A 25093-nucleotide genomic window follows, 5' to 3' on the forward strand; every position below is an offset into this window, starting at 1 on the left:
GATATGACACTTAAGGAATGTTATTGAGAGCAGCCTGCTTTGATGTCTCATTTATATTGCAGTTGAATTTTCTTTCTAATTTTTCTTTGTTGTGTGAAAATAAGTTGCTGAGAGAATTGTTTATTCCAAAGAAGTTGTCCTGATGATATTCTCTGGTTGGCAATACAAATTGCTACTTTACAAGTAGATACAAATTGTGTTTTAAAAGTGCAAGTATATGGGTTTGTTACCACTTCTTAGTTAATTTTAAGCTGGTCTGATGATTAACCAAATATATGCTTCCTGCTTTATGCTGTCATGAACAACTTCCTGCTGCAGTTCAGTTTACTGAAAGCAATCTTCCTTTTGATTTTTTCCAAAGTAACGTTTATTTTCTTAAGCATACATGGCTCACCTCTTTATTCTGGGTTTATTTAGTATTAAATATTTACGTTGTGTTGGAGAAAGCATTCAAATTTCATCCGAATACAGAAGTCTTTTAGATGTCTCTAATTATCTATTGCCAAATCCACTTTATCTGTGATTAGTATGAAAGGGTGAATGTTTTTGTCAGGAGCTTATAGCTTTGCTTTTGTAATAGGCTGCATTTTAAGCAGCCAATTGGATTGGTGTTGGCCTTTGAAAGATGCAAAATGCTTTGAAGGAAGACTTAAATGAACCAGTAAAGATTGTGCAAGCGCACACATTTAATCTCAGGACTATCTGCATTATAGTTAAAGCTCTGGGAAACTAAAGGAATTGCACTGAAGAATAATCAAAGGGTACAGCTTTGTTACGTCTCTGTTCTGAAAACGAAGGGGCTGTTTTCTCTGGCTTAAGGTTCTGGGTGCTGTGCTGATAAAAGGAAGAAGACAGCACTTTAGATGCCACATTAAAAGTTTTCAGGACATGTCCAGCTGTGAAATTGATGGTTAATTTGAATACAGAAGTGGCACGGGGGCTACATACAATTTTTTCTTACAGACATCAAAAATAATTTCAAAATAAGATGAAGTAGGCCCTCCTAAAGGTTGACTCCTCCCAAAGAATTGCTTTTGAGTGTTGGCTCTCAAACAAGTTTATGTGGTTTTTGATTATCGCTTTCAAGTTGAAAGCACAGTCATTTTAGGTTCAAACAAGGAGAGGACACGTTCCCAAATGTGAATGTGGTTGTGTGGAGACCTCACAGCACCTTGCAGGATCTGAAGGGGGCCCACAGAGAAGCCAGAGACAGATTCTGTCAGGAACTGTAGTGACAGGACAAGGTACAGATTCAAAGAGGGAAAGTTTAGGTTAGATATCAGGAAGAAATGTTTTACTGTGAGGGTGGTGAGGCACTGGAACAGGTTGCCCAGGGAGGTTGTGGATGCCCCAGCCCAGGAAGTGTTTAAAGCCAGGTTGGATAACACCTTAAACATCTGGTTGCCTGGGAGGTGTCCCTGCCCATGGCAGAGGGGGTTGGGGGTAGAGGATCTTTAAAGTCCATTCCAACCCTTTAGCATTTTATGGACAAACTTTATTTGTGATCTTGGGTGTTTCTCAAATACGATATTTTAAAAAGACTAGCTGGAATTACAGGCTTGACATCAAAAACTATGAATAATCAATTTGTCATCCCTCTATGAACAAAGAAAGCCAAATTCATATAAGTTCAAGAAGAAAAACAAATTTATACTTTAAAGCTAAAACAATTATGGGATTTCTGATTTATTTATTTATTTATTTATTACTAATGTTTCGTCTAGTATGATTTGTAAATCTTGACATTTTCTCCTTTATGAGCTATGTGGGCAAAAATATGAAATGTATGTTTTATATTCACATGCTCTCCAGCAGAGATGAATGCATCTCTAAATACCTCTGTGGTTGCACACTACATTTGATTATTTTCTTCTGATTGTATCAAAGGGATTTTTAAAACCAAATATCTGTTGAGAGTCAAGGGGGCTGATTAAATCACTTACTTGCTTTTATTCCTGCATGCCATTTTTGTGTCTTCTTTTGGAATCTGCCATTCCTTTTTCTTTGAGAATGGTAACTGAAATACTGCAGGCGCTGTATTAGTAGTATTGGAGGGGTTTTGGTAGTTTGGTTTGGTTGGTTTGTTGTGGTTTTTTAGAAATCATATATCATTCGTTCCTAAAGTCTCCCCCATGGAGCTGAGATTATTGTTTCTAGGCAGCACTTACCAGTATTACGAGCCTTAAACTATTTTTGAGATACTTTTTAATCTTTAACAGTAGGTGAAAGTGGCTGAGGTTAATAGCTGAGAAGTCCTGGTTTTCAATATCAGTTAATATCAGTCTTTTTTTAGGTGCTTTATCTTCCACTGTTCATTTCTGATCACAATTTGTGTGTGTCACACACATACCCATCATGCTTGACACAAGCTCCAGAGTTGCTCTTACAAGGATTTAAGAAAGGTCAATTTCTTTGCCTGTGTTACCTCATCACTTACCTAATGTATTAGTATTTTAGTTATTAGTACAGGATTGTCATTAAAAGCTCTCATCTCCAGCCCTGAGAGTCTTAGCTCACTGATGGAAATACAGGAGTCTTGTCCTTGTCTTTGCTATTGCTGTACTGTGGGGATTTTCTAAAATTATTTTTTAGTTTAGAAATTCACATTTGTAAAGTCAGCATTAAGACCACATCTAAGAATAAAGACTGAATCCATCTGTATTTATTAAAGGATTTTGAAAGTTTGTCTCATGAAAAGCAATTAGTAAGTGTCAGCAGTTGCATGTGGATTAACTATAGCCCTAGAAGTACACATTTAAGAAACTGTGGTGGAGTTCATTTGTTGATCTCAATTGCTGGGATGTATTTCAAAAGAATTAACTTTGCATGGTCCATATGTGTGTGTGCACATTTTAACAGGATGTCAGTTTTCATCTGTCCCCTACCTCAGCTGCTGTGGTCAAATGCTGTGTGTCTTGTGCTGCTCCATGAAACACCACCTTCCTTTCTCAGGTTTGAGAGTGTGAAGTTGTAGTATTTCTAGCTAAGTGTCTGCTGAGCTGGAATATCACAAAGCATCCGTTTCTGTGATTTCAATAAATACAGAGCTGTACTATGTTGGGGGAAGGAAAAATGTGGAAGTAGTTTTCTATGACACACAATGGAGTCATTTTCTAAACTATTCTCAGCAGTGTTTTCAGCTGTAAAAGTTGTATTCAGGTGGGTATTTTCTCTTTTCCTAAGAGTCTTAAAGGTGGAGGAGGAATTAAGGTTCTGCACTCTTATGTTGCAGTGTCCTTGGCTCAGCTATCTGATTTCTGCACATTGACTTAGTTTAGGGAAGTCAAATATCCATCAGAGAATCCTAATACCTATTTCACTTGGGGATTTCTTGAAGTTTAAATGGTTAAATGCTACATGAGAGCCTTGGCTGAATAGTTGGAATCCCTTTCAGAAAACATTGTGTTAGGTGCCAAGACCAGACACACTTCAACTGCAAACTTGAGTACAACAGCAGCTCAAGTACAGGTTAAACACTCTGTATGTGACATTTTAGGTACATATCTTTCTTAAAATATTTTAAAGCTACTCTAATTATTCCTTTATTTATAGAAAGAACAATATTATACATCATTGCACAGTAAGCTGTTTACATGCAAGTTTGCTTTGGGGAAAACTGTAATTTGGGGAAAACTTCTACTGTAATTAGAGTAGTGATTTATTTTATGTATAAAGTGAGTGAGAGCTACTGCAGTGGGAAGTTGAGGATGAGGTTGGGTAAGGCTAAGTAGGTCTGTGGTCTTCACCAGCCCTGGAAGACGCTTTACACACCCTGTCATCTCTTAATAAATTCTTTTTCTGTTTGGCTGTAGTCCCTAATGCAGCCACGACAGATGTGGTGTGGAGGAGCCGAGTCTCCTTCACTGGGCAGTGGTATTTGCATTCCTGAGCTCTCCTTTTGCACCTCTGATTTCCCCCAGAGTCAGCTGCTGGAGGAATAGCCAGCAAAGATACACACCTCTGGAATATGGTAAAAGTAACCTGCCACACAAAGTGTAAAGATTAGCAGGTCCGAGCTGAGACAGCGTTTCCTTAGTGCAGAGGTTGTTTTAAGGCATGGATGGAAGCTTGGGATTTATCATGATCCTTTTATATCTGGGTATTGCTTTCCTTTGTAAAATATAATAAAAAAGTGGTCTTGTGCTCCCATTTGAGACAAGAAGCCTGTTACTACATTAGTACCTTTGATACCCATTTTAGATTAAATTCTTGTATAGTATTACTGCCTTCTTTTAGGGAATGTGGCTGGGCTTTTTTCTTTTCTAGTGCTTCTGTGTGTTTTTCCCAAATGTACAACTTTGGCTTCATTTCTTTTCTGTATCTTTTAATTGTGGAGATGCTTACAAAGGTCCTTGTGGCTGTTTTAATTTTTTGTATGTTTACTCCTCACTTAAAAACTGTGTATACAATACCCTAAAATAGACCTGGTTGTAATACTTCGAAGGGAATTGCCTTGAAGCATCAAATACCTCTGTAATACCTGATGGTATGGCACCACTGAAAGATGTATTTGGACCTACTAATGGATTTGTAGTAGTTCTTTTTCATAGCCTGTATCATCTGTAAAAATAGCAATTTCAGGCTGATTTTGTAGTGAATTCTTTGTATGATGGTTTAAAACTCCAGAAGATAAATATTTTCCTTACAGGCCAGACTAATCATATAAACCCACATTTTGAGTCGTTATAAGGAAACCCACTGAAAATGGGAGTGAGGCTCCTCCACTTAGCTTAGTTGAACTGTCTTGCTCTAACTTTGTGTAATACTCAAATAACTGTCCTGAATGCAGCCTTCAGTGGGTTTTCAGAAGTTACAGACCTGGTGACCCGTGAAAATATTTCATGTTACGTTGTTTCTTGTGAACAATGAAACAGCAAATGGCATTCCCAATGTTACCCCCTCCTAAGAAGGTGTAATTCTGAACTTTCTTTTCCATGACTCTCCAACTCTGACAGGAAATATTAGAGCTTGTGTGTTGTGGTTTGTTAAAAAATGTACATTTCTGTTCAAAGTTGTTTGTCAGGCTCTCAGAAATTAGAAGTAATTAAATAGAAAGTTCTACAGATTTGTGCCATTTCTGTACCCTCTCATCTCAAGATGGTGTGAGAAGCAGACAATTGTAATAACTTGCTGCTACTCCTTTCCAGCTAATTTGATCTTGTTCCTTAATTCTGACAGATTGTTTTTAATTTTCCCATCTGTTCCATAAAAATCTCAAGTGATTGACTCCTAGGAAAAAATAATGTCTAATAGCTGAGCCATTTTTAATGAGTTGGTATGAGTTATTTAATGAGACGTGCTGAAGAAGGCAAGCCAAAGGAAAGATTGGGCCTGGGGTGGTGGATGTAAAGAAAGGTAAAGGGCAACCATCTGCTTCAGGAAGCTTCCACTCTTCATCAGCAGCTTTAGGCTGCTGCTCTCTCCAGTTTCAGGCAGTGCCCGTGGACAAAACAACAAAGGTTCAGTGGCAGTAATTCCTTTTCCTCTTTTATTTAGAGCAGTGTCTGCCCTCAGACAGTACTGCTTTGGGGAGAGGAATGGTCATGAAAAGGAAAAAAAAATCAAAGAATAAAAGAATAATATTTAAGTAACCTTAAAAATATTATGGTCTGTGGTTTAACTTCATTTCTTCCCACACAAACTCCCAGATATTCCAGAAAGAACCCTAGTGCCAGTAAACAGAGTGTTCTCCTCCAGCCTCTCTGAAGGCTAAAACCTTTGCTTTAAAATTGTCTGCAAATGGCATCTCCTGGGGCAGGAAGCCATCAATATGCAGTACAGGTCTTTGAGAATAGCAAGCATGAATATAAATACTAACATCTGGACTTCTCCATTCTGTTTGGCTTTTATGTACTATTATAATAAACATTAATATTGTTTTTAATAATCATCAGATAGCATTTTCTTTGGCAGCTTGGGACTTCATTATTAAATCAAATAGTGAAAATAAATATACAGCTCTTTTACAAGGAAAGTTGAAAGTTTGACTCAACCCTGCAAATATGCCATTGTGAGTCATATCCATTGTAGAATTCATAGAATAATGAATTAACGTCTCAATGGCATACAGTGAGGCAGAACAAATGAGAGAATGCTGCCATAGTAATGAGCAAAATACACACTTGTTTTTTCAGGTGGCAGTGGGCTACCAACTAAGGAGAAAAACTTTTGCTGCATTTTCTTAAACTGGTAAAACCTGATAGTGTGTTAGGCAAGCAGAGAGCATCAGTACTCTACACATCCAGAGCATGTCCAAATACTCAGCCCATCAGGTGTCCCCATGACACTTACTGCAAGCAGCCAAAGAACCACTGAATGTGGCAGGTGAAGCTACTGGATTAAGTTTGTACAAAATTGGACTTGGATGGTGTCTGGTTTGAAACCTGAGCTCAGCAAGTATCTGCACATAGGAGATGCTCTGTGCTTTTATGGAAATCACTGGCTCTGAATGAAACTAGACTGTGCCTGAGGTTTTGACTATCCTAATTTGAGACTGATATAAGGGGGAAATATGTTTTTATTTGTAAGGATTTTTTGCCAGTTAGTACCAGTGTTCTTAGACTGGAAGAGGGGGTGGTGGTCTTGTTCTTGTTAGGAAGAAGGAATTGATTGGTGCTTATTTTGCACGCCAGGAGACAAAAGGGACTCAATTTTGAGCAAAATTGTTATGGGCTTTGGGAACATGATCCTTTATCTATCCCTCTAGATGGATTTTTTGGACAAGGACCTTGCTGTGTTGAGGCTTTAGTAATAAATCTTACATGTATTTATGTAGTTGAAATTAAATTCACAAGATTTAAGTTTAATAGTTCTGCATTAATCCTTCATAAAGCATTGATCTTTTGGTGTTTTTTATCTTCCTCCTCAGTGTGTCAATCCTGATCTTTAATACTTCTCGGCAGTGCTTTGTTGTGGTGAAGCAGTTCCGCCCAGGTAATCCTCTCTTTAACATTTACTTTTGCTCTTTAGTGAAGCAAGCTTTTAAGGGTTTAGCAGTTAAAAGTTGGTGCATCTGTGGTGATAAAATCTTTGTTCTATATTCTGTTTCTTTGTATGATAGCCCATCCTTTTCAGTCAGTCAGAATTTCTAACCAGGCAAATTTCCATTACAGATGAAACGAATGATCAGGGTAGTCTTACATTCTGCTCTGGGGCTGGTTCTTGTCCTTTTTTGGATGGAATTACAAACAGCTCTACAATGATCATGCAAGAAATTGCTTTAATTTGAAGTTCCTTCTTGACCTACTTGTACAGAAGCACAGTATTTTCTGTTTTGTTTTGTTTTATCTTAAATATTCTTTTTATTTCTAGTGTCTTATTGTCCATTATATAGTTGGGAATTTGAAATGAGGGAGATTCAGGACTGTATGCTTTTTCATCAGTATGTGGACAACTTCATTTTACCAGTTATTATGAATTTAGGTTTATATACATTTTCTTCAGAGTTTTTGTATCAGTTATTTTAACTCAAAGCAATATTTACTTCCTGGAAGTTAAAAACTAAATGCGTATTCGCTGCATGTTAATGAAAAGAAATGACAGGGTATTTCACTGACTGTTGCTAAGAGACCATTTCAAGACTGCTCATGGTAGACTTTATAGAAAACTTTCTAGGGTAGTGTCACACTGCCCTTTCTTCCTGACAGTGATTACAGCCTCTCCAGTGCTGTGCAGCAGTGTTACATTGAGAGTGCATCCTTCTCATCAAGTGCTAATTGACTTGTATAAAGTGTTTGGTTATTTGTTCATCACTAATCCACTGTCTTTTATTTGCCAGCAAATAAATGGCTCCCATAGCTCTTGCTCTCTTTGAGCTATCTTAGGGAGAAGCCTTCATATCTGTGCATACACATATATATACACACATGTATATATATGCACTGAGCAGCAACACATCATTGCATTATCTCTATGAAAGTGTCAAATCAGCCTCAAAAGACTGGAGTTAAACAATTCCAGAGGCTGTAGCTGCTCAGACACCTGGTCCTAGGCACAATGGTCAGTCAGATACCCCACAGCACTTCAGTGATCACAACAATGCCCTGCCATTACTCACATCCTTATATTTATAATTATATCTCCATTCCATGGTTATTGTCTGCCCTGGTGCCTGGTCCACAAAGCCAAGACAAAGGCTGAGGCTTTTCTCCTCACCAGATCCCACCAGGGTCCCACCAGGAAGGCGACCACTCGTTGCTGTGAGGGAACAGCTCTGCAGGCACGTCCCCTGCACATGTGCAGGTGCCAGGTGTGCTCACCTTTCCCTAGGCTGTGCTGGCAGGAGCGGCTTTTCCCACTGATGTCTGTGCTGCTTGTAAAGGCACTCATGCCTCCCATTCTGTTTGGCAGCAGCAGCCCTTATGCAGCCACAGCAGAATGGCTGCAGACAGGAGGTTTTGAGGAGCAGGGAGCTGAAGGAGTTCATGCTGACTTGAGGGTGGCAGAAGCACACAACCAGCGAGGCAAACAGTGTGCTCTAGGATTAGATCATCTTGAATGATCATGAAATCACACATTTGGGAGGAGCAGAGAGAAGAAATATAAGCATGTATCTCTGTATATGTACCTCACCCATGACTAATTTTCAAAGGTATTGGTCCATGCTTATTTTGGTAGGCAATTTACCACACATTTTCAAATATAATAAAATAATATGTTGCTAGGGTTGAGACCCATGAAAATGTACTCTGGCTTATTAACTGTAAGTATAATGACCTTTAAATGGATTGTGATGTTTGTTTTTCCACAGACTTAAAATGGGCAGTATCAAAGATTTGAATCATAAGCCGTGTTCCATTTCAGGAGGTACGAAACTCCAGTGCAGTCAGACATTTAGAGATGAGCCAGCACCTTCCCAGACAGCCAAACCCCACTGGCTCCTTAGTCTGTACTGTTGTTTTCTTCTGTTTAGGGACAGCAAACAAGTCCCTGTATGTGTCCTACAAAGGCTACTTTTAAAAACAGCAGTTACCTTATTTGTTCTGTTTGGTTGAACCATCTATACTTTGTCCCACATTACAGAAAGGAAGGTGAGAACATCAATTCTACTGGAGTTTCCACTCTGGGTGGAAACTTCCTTAGAGCTGAGTGCCTCCAGGGTAATTAGTACAGATGTGGATTTCATCACTTCCTTGGGAAGCCTTTTCCAAAGCCTGACAGCCCTTTCTGTTGTCATTCTTCCTGATGTGCAGCCAGAAGCTGCCCTGGCACAGGTTGGTTCCTCACCGTGCTGCCGCTCGTGGCCGTGTCCATCTGGCAATGGAGGAGACTGCCCAGCAATGGTGCAGGGGCAATTCCTGGCCGAGGAGGCATCAGAAGACAAGGGAACAGTGGACATGGGACAAGTGGGTGGATGACTGTGCTGGGGCTTCTGGATTCTGCTTTCCAACCTCTGTGGATTTGCAGTAAGATGACAACCTCTGGTGAGGAAGAGGAGGGTCACAGATTTCCCTCTGAAGAATGTGCCTTAGTCAGTAGGTCACACACTGCTTTTCCATCCAGTTCTTCATCATCCAGTGCATCACTTGTGCAGTCAGTTTTGCACTTTCAAGAGAGTTATGGGAGATTCTCTGCTCCCTGTCTTTAGAAGGCAGCTTGGCTTCCTTGGCTTTGTTTATCTGTGAGAGTTGAGTTTAAACTTTTGCAAGCCACATGATATTAAATTCATAATTAAACTCCTTGGTTAATGCACTAATATTTGGGCTCTTACAGAAGTGGCTAGTACTGCTTCTTTTCTTCCTTATCTACAGAGAAAAACTGTTCCTGGGCTTGAAGTGTGGCCATATCACAGGACTTTGCTCTGAAGAGGACTGCTGAATTAGGTCCTTCTGGGAATGTAGATGTTGATCTCCGTGGGGCCCAGTTGTGCTGAGGGAGAAGGAGAATGGCAGATGCCTGATGGAATGACAGGATGAGTTTCAGGGATACAGAAGACTTTTAACAGTTTTAAGTCACAGCTTCATATGTCTGTATCCCACACTCTTACCTGCATCCTGGTTTAATGTCCAAAGCCTTTAATGGGATGTATGTGCTGTTCCTTTTTTTAATTATCTTATATGGGTTTGTCAGTACTAAAAAAGAAATAAAACTTTCAGAGGATTTGGCTTGTCTCAGAGAAATCTTGGATGTGGTTGTCATTTATGATAATTTTCCTAGCTTTTAGAAGTTTTTGGAATAATGACAATAGACACCCTTCAAGGAGCTGTCCCCTAGAGCTGGCAGGGAATATTTTTTTTCTGGCTTCATGCTGTGCTTAAAAAAAAAAAAAAATGAGCTCTAACTCACGTCTTTCAAGTAAGAAATGGAAACTCCGATCCGTACCTGTTTGAATCTCAAAGACCTGGATATACCTAAAACTAGCATCTTTGAAAGTTTTAACTTCTGGAGAAAGATTAGATTTTGGATATTGGACTGATCTGGACATCTCCCTTTCAAGTGCAGATCTTGCTATTCTACACTTCTGAGGTGTCAAAATGAGCACTGCAGAAGGAGCCCAAGCACAAATTGCTGGGGTGTAGACTCTGCCTCAGAGACCAAGTGCTTAAGGAGTCACTGTGGTACTTCACTGTTATGCAACAACATTTCTCCAGAGAACTTTTTTTAAGAAATACCAAGCTACAGTATCTGGAAGGACAAAAAGTTGCCCATTAAATCTGAGTTGTTATTTATCCATTCTGCAAGATTTAGAATGGGAAATAAAAGAGAAATGAATCTGAAAACCATGGTACATGTATGTGAAGTATGTATGTAAAATATTTTAATGGAATAAAAATAGGTTCAAAGTTTAAAACAGTTTTATTCAGGGTGGTTTATAACACTCTCTTGGAAACCTTTCATGAAAAGCAAGGGGATAGACATAAGGAAATTTCAAGGAAAAAACAAGTAGAATTATGCCTGTATATTAAAGTTACAATGATCTGAAGTTGTCTGTCAGTAGGGATTCTTTGTGTGTTGACATCCAGTCCTGCAGTTCTCACTCAGGCAAAATTTCTTTTGACATCAGTGAGAGGTTTTGCTTAAATAAGGACTAAAATCTGACATTTGCACTTTCTTTAGGGGTGCATTACAATGGCAGCTGTTTGTAGATTAGTTCAAGAAGTCTTTTTCAGACTCCACACAGGAATCTGTGCAAGGAACTCTATGTTCAAAAGAGGTTTTTTTTTTTTCAAAAAACATACATGCTTTTCATACCCTTTCTAAATAACAGCTGAGTTGACAGGCTGAAAGACTCATCATTGTGCACATGGTACTTTATGTGCAACCCAACTTTCCTGCAAGATAACTGCATAGTTTAAATTAAATCCCAATATCTGCATTGCCCAACCAATGGGAGCTGTATGGTGCTTCTGGCACTTAGATTTCTTGGATGAACTAGCTTCCTTTTTCCATTCTTATTTATTTTAAGGTGTGCATGAATTAATTTCAGATGATGTAAGTACAAATAAGAGTTTAAAGAATAATTTTACAGACATGGCAAGAGAACCTTTGTTCTTTAAAATTCCAGTTTGGTGTGTCATTATTTTAACAGATAACACAGCTGAATTCCTTGTTACTCTCAAGTACTCTCATGGTTGTTAATTTCCAGGCGAAATTTGTCTACCACCCTTTTTTATATTTAATATGAAGAGACTAATATATTGCCCTTTGTTTCCTTTTGTCTTTTGGGTTTTTTTTTTTAAGCTGTTTACATGTGTGAAATAGAAAGGCATCATCCTCAAGCCTTTGAGAATCAGGACAAGCAGAGCTTCACTTCCCTGGAGAATCCCTTACCTGCTGTGGTTGGAGTGACCTACGAACTCTGTGCTGGCATTGTGGACAAGCCAGGCCTTTCTTTAGAAGAAATTGCCTGTGAGGAAGTCTTGGAAGAGTGTGGCTATCGTGTTTCCATTGCAGACCTCAGGAGGATCACTTCTTACAGGTAAAGAGCAGCAAGTTACAACACTTAGCATTTTGTTGTTTCGCAGATTGCTGAAGTGGCCTGAATGTTCCCTCTTGCCTTGTCTAAACAGAGTGTTGGAGGAACATGGACATCTGAAGGCACAAGAAAGGTGTAATTTTTAGCAAGTGAGAAGAGTATTTACAGAAATGTAAGGAATTAGAAATATACAATCAATATAATAATTATGGGATTGAATTCCCAGGAAGAGTCATGCTATTGTGATTTATTCCAAAGACTGTTAGAACAGGAAAAAGTTGCATTGGGCTCTTCAGAGTTTGGTACAGCACTAGAAAACAGCCCATCTTTACTATCCTGGGTGTTCTCCATCTCTGATTCTTATTATTCAGATTAACAGTAGAAACTGCTCAAGATGCTCTCTGATTAAACATGATTTTGCAGAAGCATGAGAACCTGTGGCATTAGATCTCTTCATAATATTTGGTCTGTAATTAAAGCTTCTTTGAATTGGATAGTATTTACTGTTATATATGAAGATTTTGTGGATTTGACTGTCAAAATTATTACATTGTACTTTTGCAGGGTTATAAATAGTTATTGAAATAGTTTTTAACATGATTTAAAACATTCATTAGGAGTAAAGGGAAAAATTAATATGTAAGTGGAAAAATACAAAGTGTGGGTTGTTGGTGAAAAAAAACCCTCAAGAGAAACTTTGCACACAGCTTTAATCCTATTCTATCTCATTCACTGCTTTTAGTATTGTTATCCAAAATGTATGTATGTTTGTATTTTACAGAGAAAGCAGCAGGTTTTTTACTTTCTTTATTTTACTTGACATCTCCATTGAACTAGGCACTGTCATTGGTTTTTAATTTGGGAATTGAATACAAATCCACAGCTGTCAATCCTGGCAAATGTTATTTCCTGCTGGATTAACAAGCAGTGCTTCTGTAGAGGGGAGGGGGTGAATCACAGGAGCTGTCTTTTACAACTCATTGAAATCAGATTAAGGGTTTGTTCTACTGAAAGAAAAAGTGTCTTCCAGATTTATGAGCAAAAGCTGTCTATAGAATTTCATAGGTTGGGTGACACTGACAGGCTGCTGCATGCAGATGTATACATATGTATGTGTACGTATGTGTGTGCATACAAATGCAAAAGAGGAAAAGTACAATACAATTCCTGTAGAAGGTTGTAGATTTAGTGCAGAAGTTTGACTCAATATTAATGATTTATATCTACGTAAAACTCTCTGTGTTTTGATGTTGATAAATGTCTTTGTATGTTACAGGTGGTTGTTCATTCAGTTGCATTTTTTTTTTTAATTGCACTGACTTGTGAAGGGTGTATACAATTGGGGTTTTCTTTGTTGAGACCTTTGCAAAGAGCTCGTAATCCTCCATTGTCCATGTGGACACAGCTTTCTGCCCATGGAGATCCATGCTGAAGTCAGAAGGGCCTGTATAATTTTTACATTTTTAAATTAGTATGAAAGGTTGACGCCTCAAAGATGATATTTCACAGGGTTTTTTTTGTGTGCTTTCCCATGCTCTATTATTAGGATTTTATTCCATATATTTTGGTACTCCTATTAGGAGAGTCCTGTTTTCCTCCAGCCAAGGATTGGCATATCTTTCTGATCCTTAAGGATTTGATGCAAAGACAGGAAGTAATCTGTTCATTTATGGTCTCCTAAGGACATTTTTTCTGTAATGACTACAGTACATATAAGAATTCCTGGGCTTTTTCTAAATGTAGCAGGTTTTTCCAAGTGGTTTATGCTGCTGTTTCATGCTGTGACTGTCAATACAAAGCACAGGCATAAAGCATTGCATTAATGCATATGCATGCCACTACAGTTGCAATGCATCCTGCACTTCTACTCTTATCTCCCATCCCAGCAATCTGTGTAATAGCTGCTCTGCATTATTTATTGATCCAGTGCCTCAGGTCAGAGTTTTGGGGGGCTCTCTCTAGATGGCTCCTCTTCCAAAGATCAGCCTCAGCTGGATTGGCACCAGTTGTGACAAATGTGCATCTGTGCTTTCTCTCAAATCTGATCATTCCGTGGCCTCTCTTGGAGGGTTTTGGCATTCTGTCTGAAGTGTCTTATCTGTCTGCACTACAACCAACTTTTCCTTCATGTCTTGCCTAAATTTCCCTTTCTTTACTTCAACACTGACACTTACTACTCTGTCCCCAGTGGACTTGAAGTACTTCTGCTCCTTCCACCTCCTTGTTAAAGCATGTTCCCTTTATTTTATTTTTGCCTGTGCAAAACTATTTTAGTTGATTAAGTCTTTATTTTCAGATCATATTTTCTAGATATCTGATCATTCCTTCTGCTGTCCTCTGCCTTCTCTCCATCTGGTCTGCATATTTCTTAAAAATTTAGTGCCCAAAGTGAAGCACAGTGCTTTAGTGGGGGCTTTCCTGGATAGAGTGGAAGCATTATCTCCCCTAGTCTCACAGATCATTCTTTATACACTGCAGTTTGTTGTTTGCCTTTTTTGCAGAGGCATTACATTACTGATGTAATTTATCTTCCACGATGCCTCCCCTGTCTCAAAACTAGGATTTGAACCTGATGATCCTTGTGGGTCCCTTCCAACTCAGAATATTCCATGATTCTGCATTGTCATTCAGCTCCTGTCCATATTCTGTGTCATCAGAGCTTTTGATCTGAAAGCAGGGAGTTGTATTCCTAATGACACCCCTTGCTGGAATCATGGTCATCAGAAGGAAAGTGCCTGACTGAAATAAAAGCAGGATTTAAGTTAGACCTGACAGAAGGGCATGAAGAGCCAAAGACACATCAAATGTAAAGGGAGAAATGGTTTTGGCTAGGGAGGTCAGTACATTTCCATGCCTAATGGATTAAGAAAGATGGAGCATGGACAATCCACAGGGAGAACTTAGACTATGGGGAAAAATTGAATATGAAAACCTGGAGTGGAAAAAGAGGAAGAGATGAATGCAGAGAAAATCATAGGCTGAGAACTAAATGGACCTGGGGAAAGTACATTCACTGTAGTAGAGAAGAATTCTCTGTAAGGAAATGAGGAAAGTATTTAGATTGTATTTAACTCTGCTCTGTTCTGTGTTCTATAACTGTATAGGTTAGAGGTAATCTGAAGATAGCAGGGATTTTCCTTATTTATTATCAGGGCCTGTAGCAGTGGTTTTGGGGGACTTTTTTTTAATTGCTTCTCAGCTAACCTGGAAAGTGTGACCCCAGTACTGCCACAGGTAATTCATACACATGCAGGTAACCCACTGGACCCCTTCTTAAGCTCTGTCGAAGCTCCAGTGACTTAATACTCATCACATAGAAGTCATACAGTGAATTAAGCAGATCTCACATTTAATTACCTTGAATGATCCACAGAGGAGCTGTGGAGTCAATGAGGAATCAGGAAAGAAGCCAGGAGTTGGGGAATTTGCACCATTTGAATAATTTGGAACAAATTGTTCCAGCAGCAGGAGGACAGTATGGTGTGGGTGAGTGAAGAAGGCTGGGTTGCGGGCAGAAAACAAGAAATACAAACATGTTTAGAGGAACTTGACTGGAGGAGGACAGAGGAATCACACTTCAAAAATCAGAAATATCTGTTCCTATTATAGAAAAATGCCAGACAGGAGGTGAATTAAAATGCAGATGGTTCATGTTGCTGTGTAGACAGAGGAGAGATCATGCTGAAAAGAATCTGCATTATTTGCAGACAATGTGGTGAGTTTAGTTTCATCACTCCACAAATTTCTACGTTTGTGCTTGGCATTTAGTAACTTCATTTTGGTATTGCAAAAAGGTTGGTTTAAATTATGGCAGCAGCTAATTCACTTTTGGAGACTTCCAGGAAGTTTTGGTGGCTGCTGGTGTCTTGAGTTCTTGTCAGTTTTATGTATGGCATCAGTCAAAAATAGCATAGGTGATTGATGTGAGGGGTATAAAGGAATTACCTGGTTCAATACTCAAATAACAAAATGAAGATAATCCAATTGTAGTATAATTACAAACTTAGGGTTCATGAAGTTTGAAGGTTGCAGTTAAATTCAACATGTTTAAAAGCTCTAAAAGAAATCTGTGAGCTTCCCTTAATGTTTGGGGTTTTTTCCACAAATGGAAAAATTTTTTAAGTGAATGTCTTACTTTGGACTTACTCATATACCAGATAAAACAATTTTTCTTTCTGTCATGGTATCCCAGCAGTTTTCTGATTGAATCCCATGTGCTGAAATTCAGCTGTGAGTTAATTTCTTAGGTTGAAGTAGTTCCAACTATCTGCCTTGAGACGTGTTTCCTTACAAGACAGGGGCAGGGAAATAAGTTGTTGTCATTGTTGTTATTGTTCTTGTTGATGTTATTGTTGCTATTGCCAAATATTTTCTTTTAGTTCTTGAAAATGTTAGTTGTCCTGAAGAATATTTATAAAATTAATTGGACTTCAATAACACCTCAGAGCATCAGGGTAGAGTTGTACAAGAGCTTCTAGTTCAGCTTCTTTTTCCTTTCATTACATCTTCATTTTCTCCCAGAAGCTGTAAAATACTCTTGGCTCTGACCTGGATACAATAGGAGCTGTAGGTTTTCAGCCCTACTGCAAAGAAATCAGATGGATTAGTTTAAAGGACTGACTATATTAAAATAGGTACTTACTTTAATCTTCCTACATTTGATTTTTTTCCCAAAGTGTACAAGAAGAGCATTCAGAGAATTAATATTGTATTTTCCAATTACTGTGCCATGGCTTTTAGCCTCTGTGCAATGAGGTAAAAATGGTTTGTATTCACAGGTTTTTATGTAGAAGGAATAATAGCCCTGAAAATGTTAGAGTGCATTATAATTAGAAAGATCACCTGCTAGTACACCTGTTGGGTGATGGCATAATGTAATATAATTTTATGTTAATTACTTCTGTGCTTTTTTCCCTGCACCTGCCGCTTATAATGTCAGAACTGTTCAAAGGTCCTAAGAAGTGACAATAGGAGCTGCATGTCACTGATCATCAGTTTACATGTTGCATGCCTAAGTGGATCTTGATTTAAACATGAATAACAGAGATGTGTTTCACATTTATTTGTAAACATGAATTATGTATTCACTCTATACCCAAATTCTGCATCCAGATGGCTTATGTCTTAGAAAAGGATATATTGCTTTCAAGAATTTGGACATTTACTATGTAAGATTAAAACCAAAAAAAAAGAGACATATTTCTGTGTTGGTAAGAATGTTGATTGTGTATAGATTTTGTATTTGTTTAATATTAACACATTACAAGAAATTTAGCTTTTAATTGCTTTCTATCAGAAATCTGAACTAAAGTAATAAGTCTTCACAAGGATAAACCAATTTATTTGTTCCTCATGTTGCAGCAGAGGAGAAGAGTATAAAATACTGTTTACATTCTCATACATGCTTGTTTCTTCAAATTAAAAATATAATATTTACGAACATGATACTTACGAATGAGATAATTGGTTGGCATAGGCGAGCACCCAGACATGAGAAAAAGGCAAAGCTAATCTGAACCAGAAGCTTTGAATTTTGGCCCTGATTACCAACGTGTTTGTGTGTGGACATGCACACGTGTGCACACTCATTGTGAAGAAAAAACTCACGGACTGTTGGCAAACTCAATCTCACTTTGGCTTCAGACACTACTAAACCTTTTTTTTTAAGCCATAAGATACTGTTTCCCACTTCTGATAAAAAATGTATGTACTGTATCTTTATGCTCATGAACTTAGGACAAGTAAGTAGTCCCATTTTGTGAGGTCAATTTTGAGCGTTGTGTATTTCCTCATGCATTTGATAAAAGGGAACAGTTAAACAAAGGCTTTGTGGTAGCTGCTATTGCCCTGTTTCAAAAACAGATTGGAGTGACAGTCTGCCTCCTGTGTTTCCCCTGGTCTGAGGAGGAGGTAGATGGAAATACTGTACTTACAGCCTCATGCTGCCAGCCAGTCCCACCCCTGGCCAGGAGGTGAGAAGTGCTTTGCAGTCATTCTGCAGAAGCTCCTTCTCTGGTGTGGCATTGCCTAAAAGTGTGTTGCCCAGGGCTTTAAAAGCCATAGCATGATTTAATCTCACTATTTGAGTGTTTTATTCAAAATGAAATATGGGAAGGCAGCATACAGTCTTGTTTTGGTGTGTTAAACTTATATATAAGTTACTGTTGTGATGAAAACCATATGACTTCGGTATCCTTACTTTGACATGCTTACATTCCTAGACTTGCTGTTGTCAAAGGTAATGGAGGTTTCTGACTGTCTGAAGCAACACAGAAAGTTTAGTGCTAATAGAGTTTTGGGATTTAAAATCTCTCTGTTGAAATTACGGGGCTTGTGAGCTTAAGCCCTAATGACTTGACAAGGAGTATTTGTGAGCCCTGTAGCTGTTAATTGGAAAGACCATCGGCTCCTCGGAGGAAACCCATCCTCAGGATGAAGAGGCCAGAAAACCAAGCTCTGTTTTGTGTAGATCATTTGCCTTTGTCCCACAGTGGCAAGTCAAGCCCTGTGCAGACACATCAGAATACAGCTGGAACAGTCAGCTGAGGTCAAGCCAGGTTTAGTAGGTCTGGGTCAGTGTGAGCCATGACCTGCTGGGTTTGGGCAGCATGCTGCTTAACCCTGGACTGACACCAAAGCCTGAAGTCTCACCGTGGGCTGGTGCTGAGTTCAGACCTGCTCACCCTCCCCCCAGCCAAGCCTCTCTTGTCCCAGGAAGGCACCTTTATCAGGAAGGTGGCTTTCCCAGGCTGAAACTCATCACTTACAGTTCGGGTGTGCTGACCCCTGTGATTTCCACAGATGCAAAGCTAATGAATATAGCTGTAATCTGTTAATAGGTGACTCATTTCAGACCATGGCAAAAGTGTTTTATTAGTAGTGGGAAATACTGGGGAAAGGAAAAGTGTATGCCATATATGTGGGATAGAAGAAGACAGTAGCAGAAAGAGGAGTATAAATAGGACTAAACGCACATCAAAATTCTTTAAGCAGCATACTCAGAAAGTGCAGGTAATTGTGTCAAAGCAGAGAAAATTCCTAGTGACAGATAAACCTGAAAGCACACTGCAAACATAATGTTTCCTGTAGCCTATTCAGTAGTCAGACCCACTTTCTCCCTCTCTGCTTTCTTCCAGTGCCCAAAATCACTGAAATGTACAATGTTTTGCACGGTTATATGGAAAAATGCTTTATTACTTCTACCTGAAAAGCTTCAAAGCAACAAATCTACCTTCTGATTTCTATAAAAGCCAAAGGTACTAAGACAGACAAAATGTGAATAGCATTGATTTGTGTGCAATTTTCTAAGGACAAGCAGGATACATTAGCAGTGTGGAAATGTCGTGAAAGACAGCAGTAAGCAATACTGAAGAATATTGAATTTAGTAAAGGGCAGTCCATGTGGATCTATGCAAAAATTATCAACTGGCAGTGTAAGCGAGAGCATTTAGAGAATAAAATATCAAGTGAAAAAAGGTAAGATATTTATTCTTTTAAGAATTAAAGTATATTTCTATATCTTTCAACTTCTTTCTGAAACCATTGAAATAGTCTTTTAGAATCAGAGACTAATGGAATGTACTGAGTTGGAAGGGACCCACAAGGATCATCAGGTACAGCTCCTGACTCTGCACAGGACATTCCAAGGGTCACACCCTGTGCCTGAGAGTATTGTCCAAAGGCTTCTTGAGCTCTGTCAGCCTTGGTGCTGTGACCACTGCCCTGGGGGAGCTTTTTCCACTGCCCAAACACCCTCTGGGTGAAGAACCTTTCTCTAATATCCAACCTAAACCTCTCCTCTCTCAGCTTTGTGCTGTTTCCTTGGGTCCTGCTGCTGGCCACAGGAGTGAAGAGATGGCTGTCAGTCCATCTGCTGCACCTCGTGAGGATGTTGAAGGCAGAATCCAGCACTTGCCCTTGTGGTAACCTCCATATGGTTGATGATTGCCCCTCTCTTAATTCGTTGAGGCCTCTCTGCAGGGCCTCTCTGCCCTTGAAGGAGTCAACAGCTCCTCCCAGTTTAGTATCATCAAATTGGGAGTAACTGTCAACTCCCTTGAGGGAGACTAGACAACAAATTAAAGCAGTGAATATGTTTATAAATAACATCCTGCAACAGTCTGCAAAGTCGCCATATAAATAGTGAAAGGACTCTAGGTAGGCTTAGGTAGGCTTAGAAATGTTAGATTTGCTGATTTGGGAAGGAAAGAGTAGAATAGAATGTAATGAGTATTAATACCAGCTTTCTTTAATTTCATTTATAGCTCACTTGGAAGTTTTTATTACATTGTAACTAGTATCTTGTGGCAAAAATGCACCAGAGAAGAGAAAGTTAGGTAATCAAGTAAGAGAGAATGATCTTGTGGGTATGTCCTGCTTTGAATATGTATTGTTAGAAATATTTGTTTGTTTCTGTGGTTAATTATATGCCAATAGATGTGAAGAAATACCATAACTTTGGGCATCATATCAAAGGAAAGACCTTGATGTCCAAGACTTTCATCTTTTCAAGTATATTAAGTGTAGTAGCTACTCTTGATATATTTCGTTCATAACAAGGGAGTATCATGTGAGTAAGTGCAAAGAAATTGCACCATATGGAAATCAATCCTGCTATTTGAGCTCTGGTGGCAAGAACCTGAATCTTACAGTGTAGCACTTTGGAAATCGGTTTTCCTTTAGAGAAAAGATGTGTGGAAAGTGAACTGATTTCCGCAGCTGTAGCTGTTTCATAAGGAAATGGTCATAGGTGCCATAGAAGGAGATTATGCTGTAAATAATCAAGCCAGAATGTTCTTATAGAAGTATTTCTTATATAAATTTGCTGGTTTCGTATATAACCTTTATATATATATAACATCAAGTGGACATGGAAATACTCAGGTTAGGATTTTCATTCTCCAGGTGGGGCATCCCAGAGGAAGGTGTCAGACTTGATACTCATCATAAATAACAGGACATTAAATATATTATACACAGTCCTGTGTTTTTTCATGGAACCTGTGGCAACCAGCAAACTGCATTCTTTGTCTTGCAAATTTTACAGCTGTTTAAAACATGGATCAAAAAGCCCAGTCCTAACACTGGGATAAAGTGATGAGCACAGAATGACAGAGGTCCAATATCAACCTTCAGAGTTCCTGAAAATGCCAAAGATGGTCAAGTTTCTTTTCATAAGAATGATCCTGGATGGGTGACACATCTTGTCCAAAGTCACAGAATGCATCAGAAGTAATTTTAGGAAAAGAATTCACTGATTCGCTCCCTATTCAGTATTTTTAAAAAATTTATATTGATATAAGAAACCAACTTCAATAGTCACTATTAGAAACCAACTTCTGTAGTCACTATTAATTCTCCAAACAAAATAATTGGCAGTGTTCTTAGAAAACTGAGAGACAAATGATTAATTCCTGCTATGGGGTGTGATGTGTGCTGGATTAACTGAAAGATTTAGTTGACTAATGGTTGGGTAAATCTGGATATACACTCTAAGATCATAACACTGCTACAAATCTGAGAATCCTCTGTATGTGTAATAATATGGAAGCTAATTTTTCATCTTACCCTAATGCCTCATTCATAGTTTCAGTGAACTTTGGATCCAGATTTAATGTGAAAAGTCGCTTGTAATCATGTGAAATGAAGAAATTGCAATTACAATGTGAATATTTTCTTGGAAGGACTAAATGAGTGGATTATCTACTGATCCCTTATTTAATAATACCTAAATTAAATAGTCCTAAGGAAATAGAGGATTAACAAATAAGAAGTATAATACACAGCAAGCAGTCTAGCTGAAGAAAGACTACATAATCTAAAATATCCTCAACTAAATCCACTGAAGCAAATTTAGCAGGGAGACTGAATTACTTTGGACATGTGCGTGCTTACAGTGGTCCATTTGGGTCAAGGCTAAAGTTCAGGAAGGATAGAGAGCGAGTCTCAGACTGCCTTTCCCTTCTTTACCTATCCAGTCCATGAGTGGAGGACTCCAGCTGTGAATGGATATAATCTTCTTAAGAGTAAAAAATCTAAATATTTGTATAAAAACAAGCAAACAAATGTAGCACGACAGCACACAGATACACTGGGGAGCTTCTTCCTGTTGTTTGTGCATCTCTGTGAGTCATCCTGCAGTTTGCCCTCCCTGAGGTCAGCTGGAGGAACTCTTGACTACAGTGTGTGTAGGACAACAGTTCACCAGTAAAAAATCTTTCTTATTTTTTTATTTTCTCCCAAATTCACATATTTCCAAAGAATATATTTGAAGATGGATCTATTTTATATGGAACTGTATTCAAAACTGTTGGTATTTCTGCATGAAAGTTGCAATCAATTTCTGTCTCAGTAATTCTGTCTCAATCAATTTCTGTATCACACATGGAGGACACAGGTTTCCATTCCTAGCTCCTTGCTGCCTTCTTTCTATCTAAACCAGAGTTTCCTCTCCGCTTTCTTCCAGGTCTGGAGTTGGTGTGACAGGTTCTAGGCAGACTTTGTTTTATGCAGAAGTAAACGACCAGATGAGAACCAGTGGAGGAGGTGGCCAGCCTGAAGAAGGAGAGCTGATTGAAGTTGTGGAAATACCTTTAGGAGAATCCATGAAGTTTGCTTATGATGAGACTTTCCCGAAGACAATGGGTGTCATCTTCAGCTTCATGTGGTTCCACAACAACATAGCACCTAAACTACCCAAAAAGTAAAGCACCATGATTTTAAGGAAAGCTTTTCTGCTGGTGCTGTGCATGCAGAAAACTGCAAATCTGCCTGCCTCAATCAACTCAACTTCTCACAAGATAAATTTTTCTTTAAATAAATTTGGATGTAAAATATGAATTAAAATATTCACACAGTTTCCATTATTAGCAAAACACTAACTGGCTTCACTGGGGCCAGGATTTGCCTTGGAGAGCCAAATGTTGATTTTTGTGCAAAGGTTAAATGAATGTGTCCAGTTCTCCTTTCTCACAGCACTGTTTGAGGAGCTGCCCAAGCCCTCAGCACAGCTGTCTCAGGAGCCTCTCACCATGTCTGTACATACTGGCAACTGTGTATTCATTGTCAGTTTTGATATTTTTTTGAAGAAAGCAGCAAACCTTAATAGTCACAGATAACAGTGTTCCTGAGTTCAGCACAGCTTTCAGGGAGCAGCTTTCTCTGTGGTGTGTGGCTCCTGTGCAGAGGAGGCTTTTGCATTTCTGAACATGCAAACCTTTATTTCATAAGCAAACAGGTCTGTAAATCCTGCTAACGTGTCACTTTGACAATGGAGCAGCTGTAAGATTATGTGCTCCTGTTTGTTCCCATCACAATGCTGGGCAGCAGTGATGGTGATGGAGGGGTGAAGGGTGGGGGCTTCTGCTGGAACACATGCTTCTTTGTTTGCTTTATGGGCAATAGTTGATAAATTAGATCAAACTTTGTCCTCGAGAGCAGGACCAGAGAGGCCAAATTCTTTTAATTTGACTATGAGGTGATGAACTCAAGTGATTTCTCTGAGGTTTGCTGTGGTCTCAATTTCCTTACCACCCAAATGAGAGGAATGGGACTCACCCCTCAGATAGCACTTCTTGGAATCTAACGACTGAAAGTGCTTTATTGTGATTTTATCATGATTTGTGCAGTTTACATGAAAGCCTGTGCAACCTGCACAGACGTACTGAGGAATGTCTTTTAAAATCAACGTCTTGATTTAATAATTTGATTTAATAAAGTGCTCTAATTAGAACATATAGTACATGTTCTATCAGTGTAGGTTGGATGTGAACTGTTTGTCATGTGAAACTGTTAAGAGCATGAATGAAACAGAATCAGGTCTGGCAATTTAATTATGCACTGGGTTATGTTATTCACTGACTTAATCAACATGTCCATATTATAAATGCCTCCAGGGGTACTGAGGTGCTAAGTGTGTTTAGAAGAGAACTGCGAATATGCAAACTTGAACTTAACAGCTGAAATAAATGCAGCAGAGGTGTCTGATGGTGTCCAGTGGCTGATTTTAAATCACTGCTTATCTCAATAGGTGTATAAATAAAAAAAGATTTTTTTTTTAAGGAGCTTTTAGAATTGCTGCTTGCTGGTTCTCCTCGTGATAGGGAGGAAAGATCCTTGGCAAGCCAGTGAAGAAGGAGCAGCCTCTGTCTGTGGAGTCAGGCTATTTGTGGAAGTTCAGACACAGCTGTGTTGAGCTGGGCCTGGTCCATGGTGAGTCAAGGGCTGAGTTATTGTGAGAAGCAAATAAATTCTGTCTGTCTGATGTATTTACATTGGAAGGTGTTTCAAGGTGGGGTCTCCACTGCTCTGTCTAGTACAGTGTGTCCTGATTGCTGCTGAGGCCTTTATGAACTACTACAGTCCATAGAATAAATAATGCCTTTTATTCCAGACTGTAGTAACCAAAGTTTCTGTTTGATTCCACTAAAATTACTGGTCACAAAGCAGCTTGTGTGCATACATGTCGAAAGTTTTTTTTTCTGTATAATGCAGAAATTGGGAAAAATAAAATATTTTGCCCCTCCAAGTGCTGTGACTGTGCCTCTTAATGTACCAAACCTCCCCAGGGGCAGTGCCAGGCTTGCCAAATTTTGGCCCTAGGTCCTGCTGCTGGTCAGCAGGAAGCTGTTCCCCATTGCTCACCAGCGCGGTGGGGCTCGCAGGAGGTGTCTGCTGGGGCCATCAGGGTGACACCGAGGAGCCATCGCCACCAGAGCAGCAGCAGAGGCTTCCCAGGGGTGGGGAGAGAGCTGGAGGTCACCCTGTGGGAAGAGGGGGACATGTGGCAGTGTGGAAGGGTGTGGGGAGGAAGCCACAGGGGTGGCAGGGTGGCATCAGTGCTCTGCTTGCTCTGAGGTGACCTCACCACCACAACCTACAGGCTTCAGAGTGCTTTTAGGCACTTGATACTGGTGGATAGTGGTGATGGTGCAGTGGCATGAGCTGGGCATTCCCTCAGCACTCCTCCATGATGTAGGCAGCCAGACAAGAAGCATTGTTCCCACCTCCCAGGCTGCTCCTCAGGGGTCTACTGGGCACACACCTCCAAACTCCTGGGGGACTGCAGTGGCTCTGATGCTGGACTCCATGCCTGTGCTCTTCCTCACCATCCCCGCATTGTGCAATTCTCAAACACACAAAACAGTCCCAGGATTACTTCCATTTTCTTCCACAGTTTGG

The 25093-nt window shown here is 39.3% G+C and overlaps 1 protein-coding gene across 3 annotated transcripts in view; it reads left to right on the forward strand.

The window, feature by feature from the left end:
• Nucleotides 1–24440, forward strand: part of NUDT14 (nudix hydrolase 14) — a 58966-nt gene extending 34526 nt beyond the window's left edge. For all 3 annotated transcript variants that reach the window (XM_053946499.1, XM_053946501.1, XM_053946502.1), the window contains 3 exons: nt 6869–6933; nt 11680–11917; nt 22380–24440. In XM_053946499.1, the coding sequence (XP_053802474.1) occupies nt 6869–6933; nt 11680–11917; nt 22380–22620 (544 nt within the window). In that variant the 3' untranslated portion in view covers nt 22621–24440. The remainder of the gene's footprint in view (nt 1–6868; nt 6934–11679; nt 11918–22379) is intronic.
• The last annotated feature ends 653 nt before the right edge of the window (nt 24441–25093 follow it).

The sequence above is a fragment of the Vidua chalybeata genome, chromosome 6 (genome assembly GCF_026979565.1).
Source record: "Vidua chalybeata isolate OUT-0048 chromosome 6, bVidCha1 merged haplotype, whole genome shotgun sequence".
Taxonomy (NCBI): domain Eukaryota; kingdom Metazoa; phylum Chordata; class Aves; order Passeriformes; family Viduidae; genus Vidua; species Vidua chalybeata.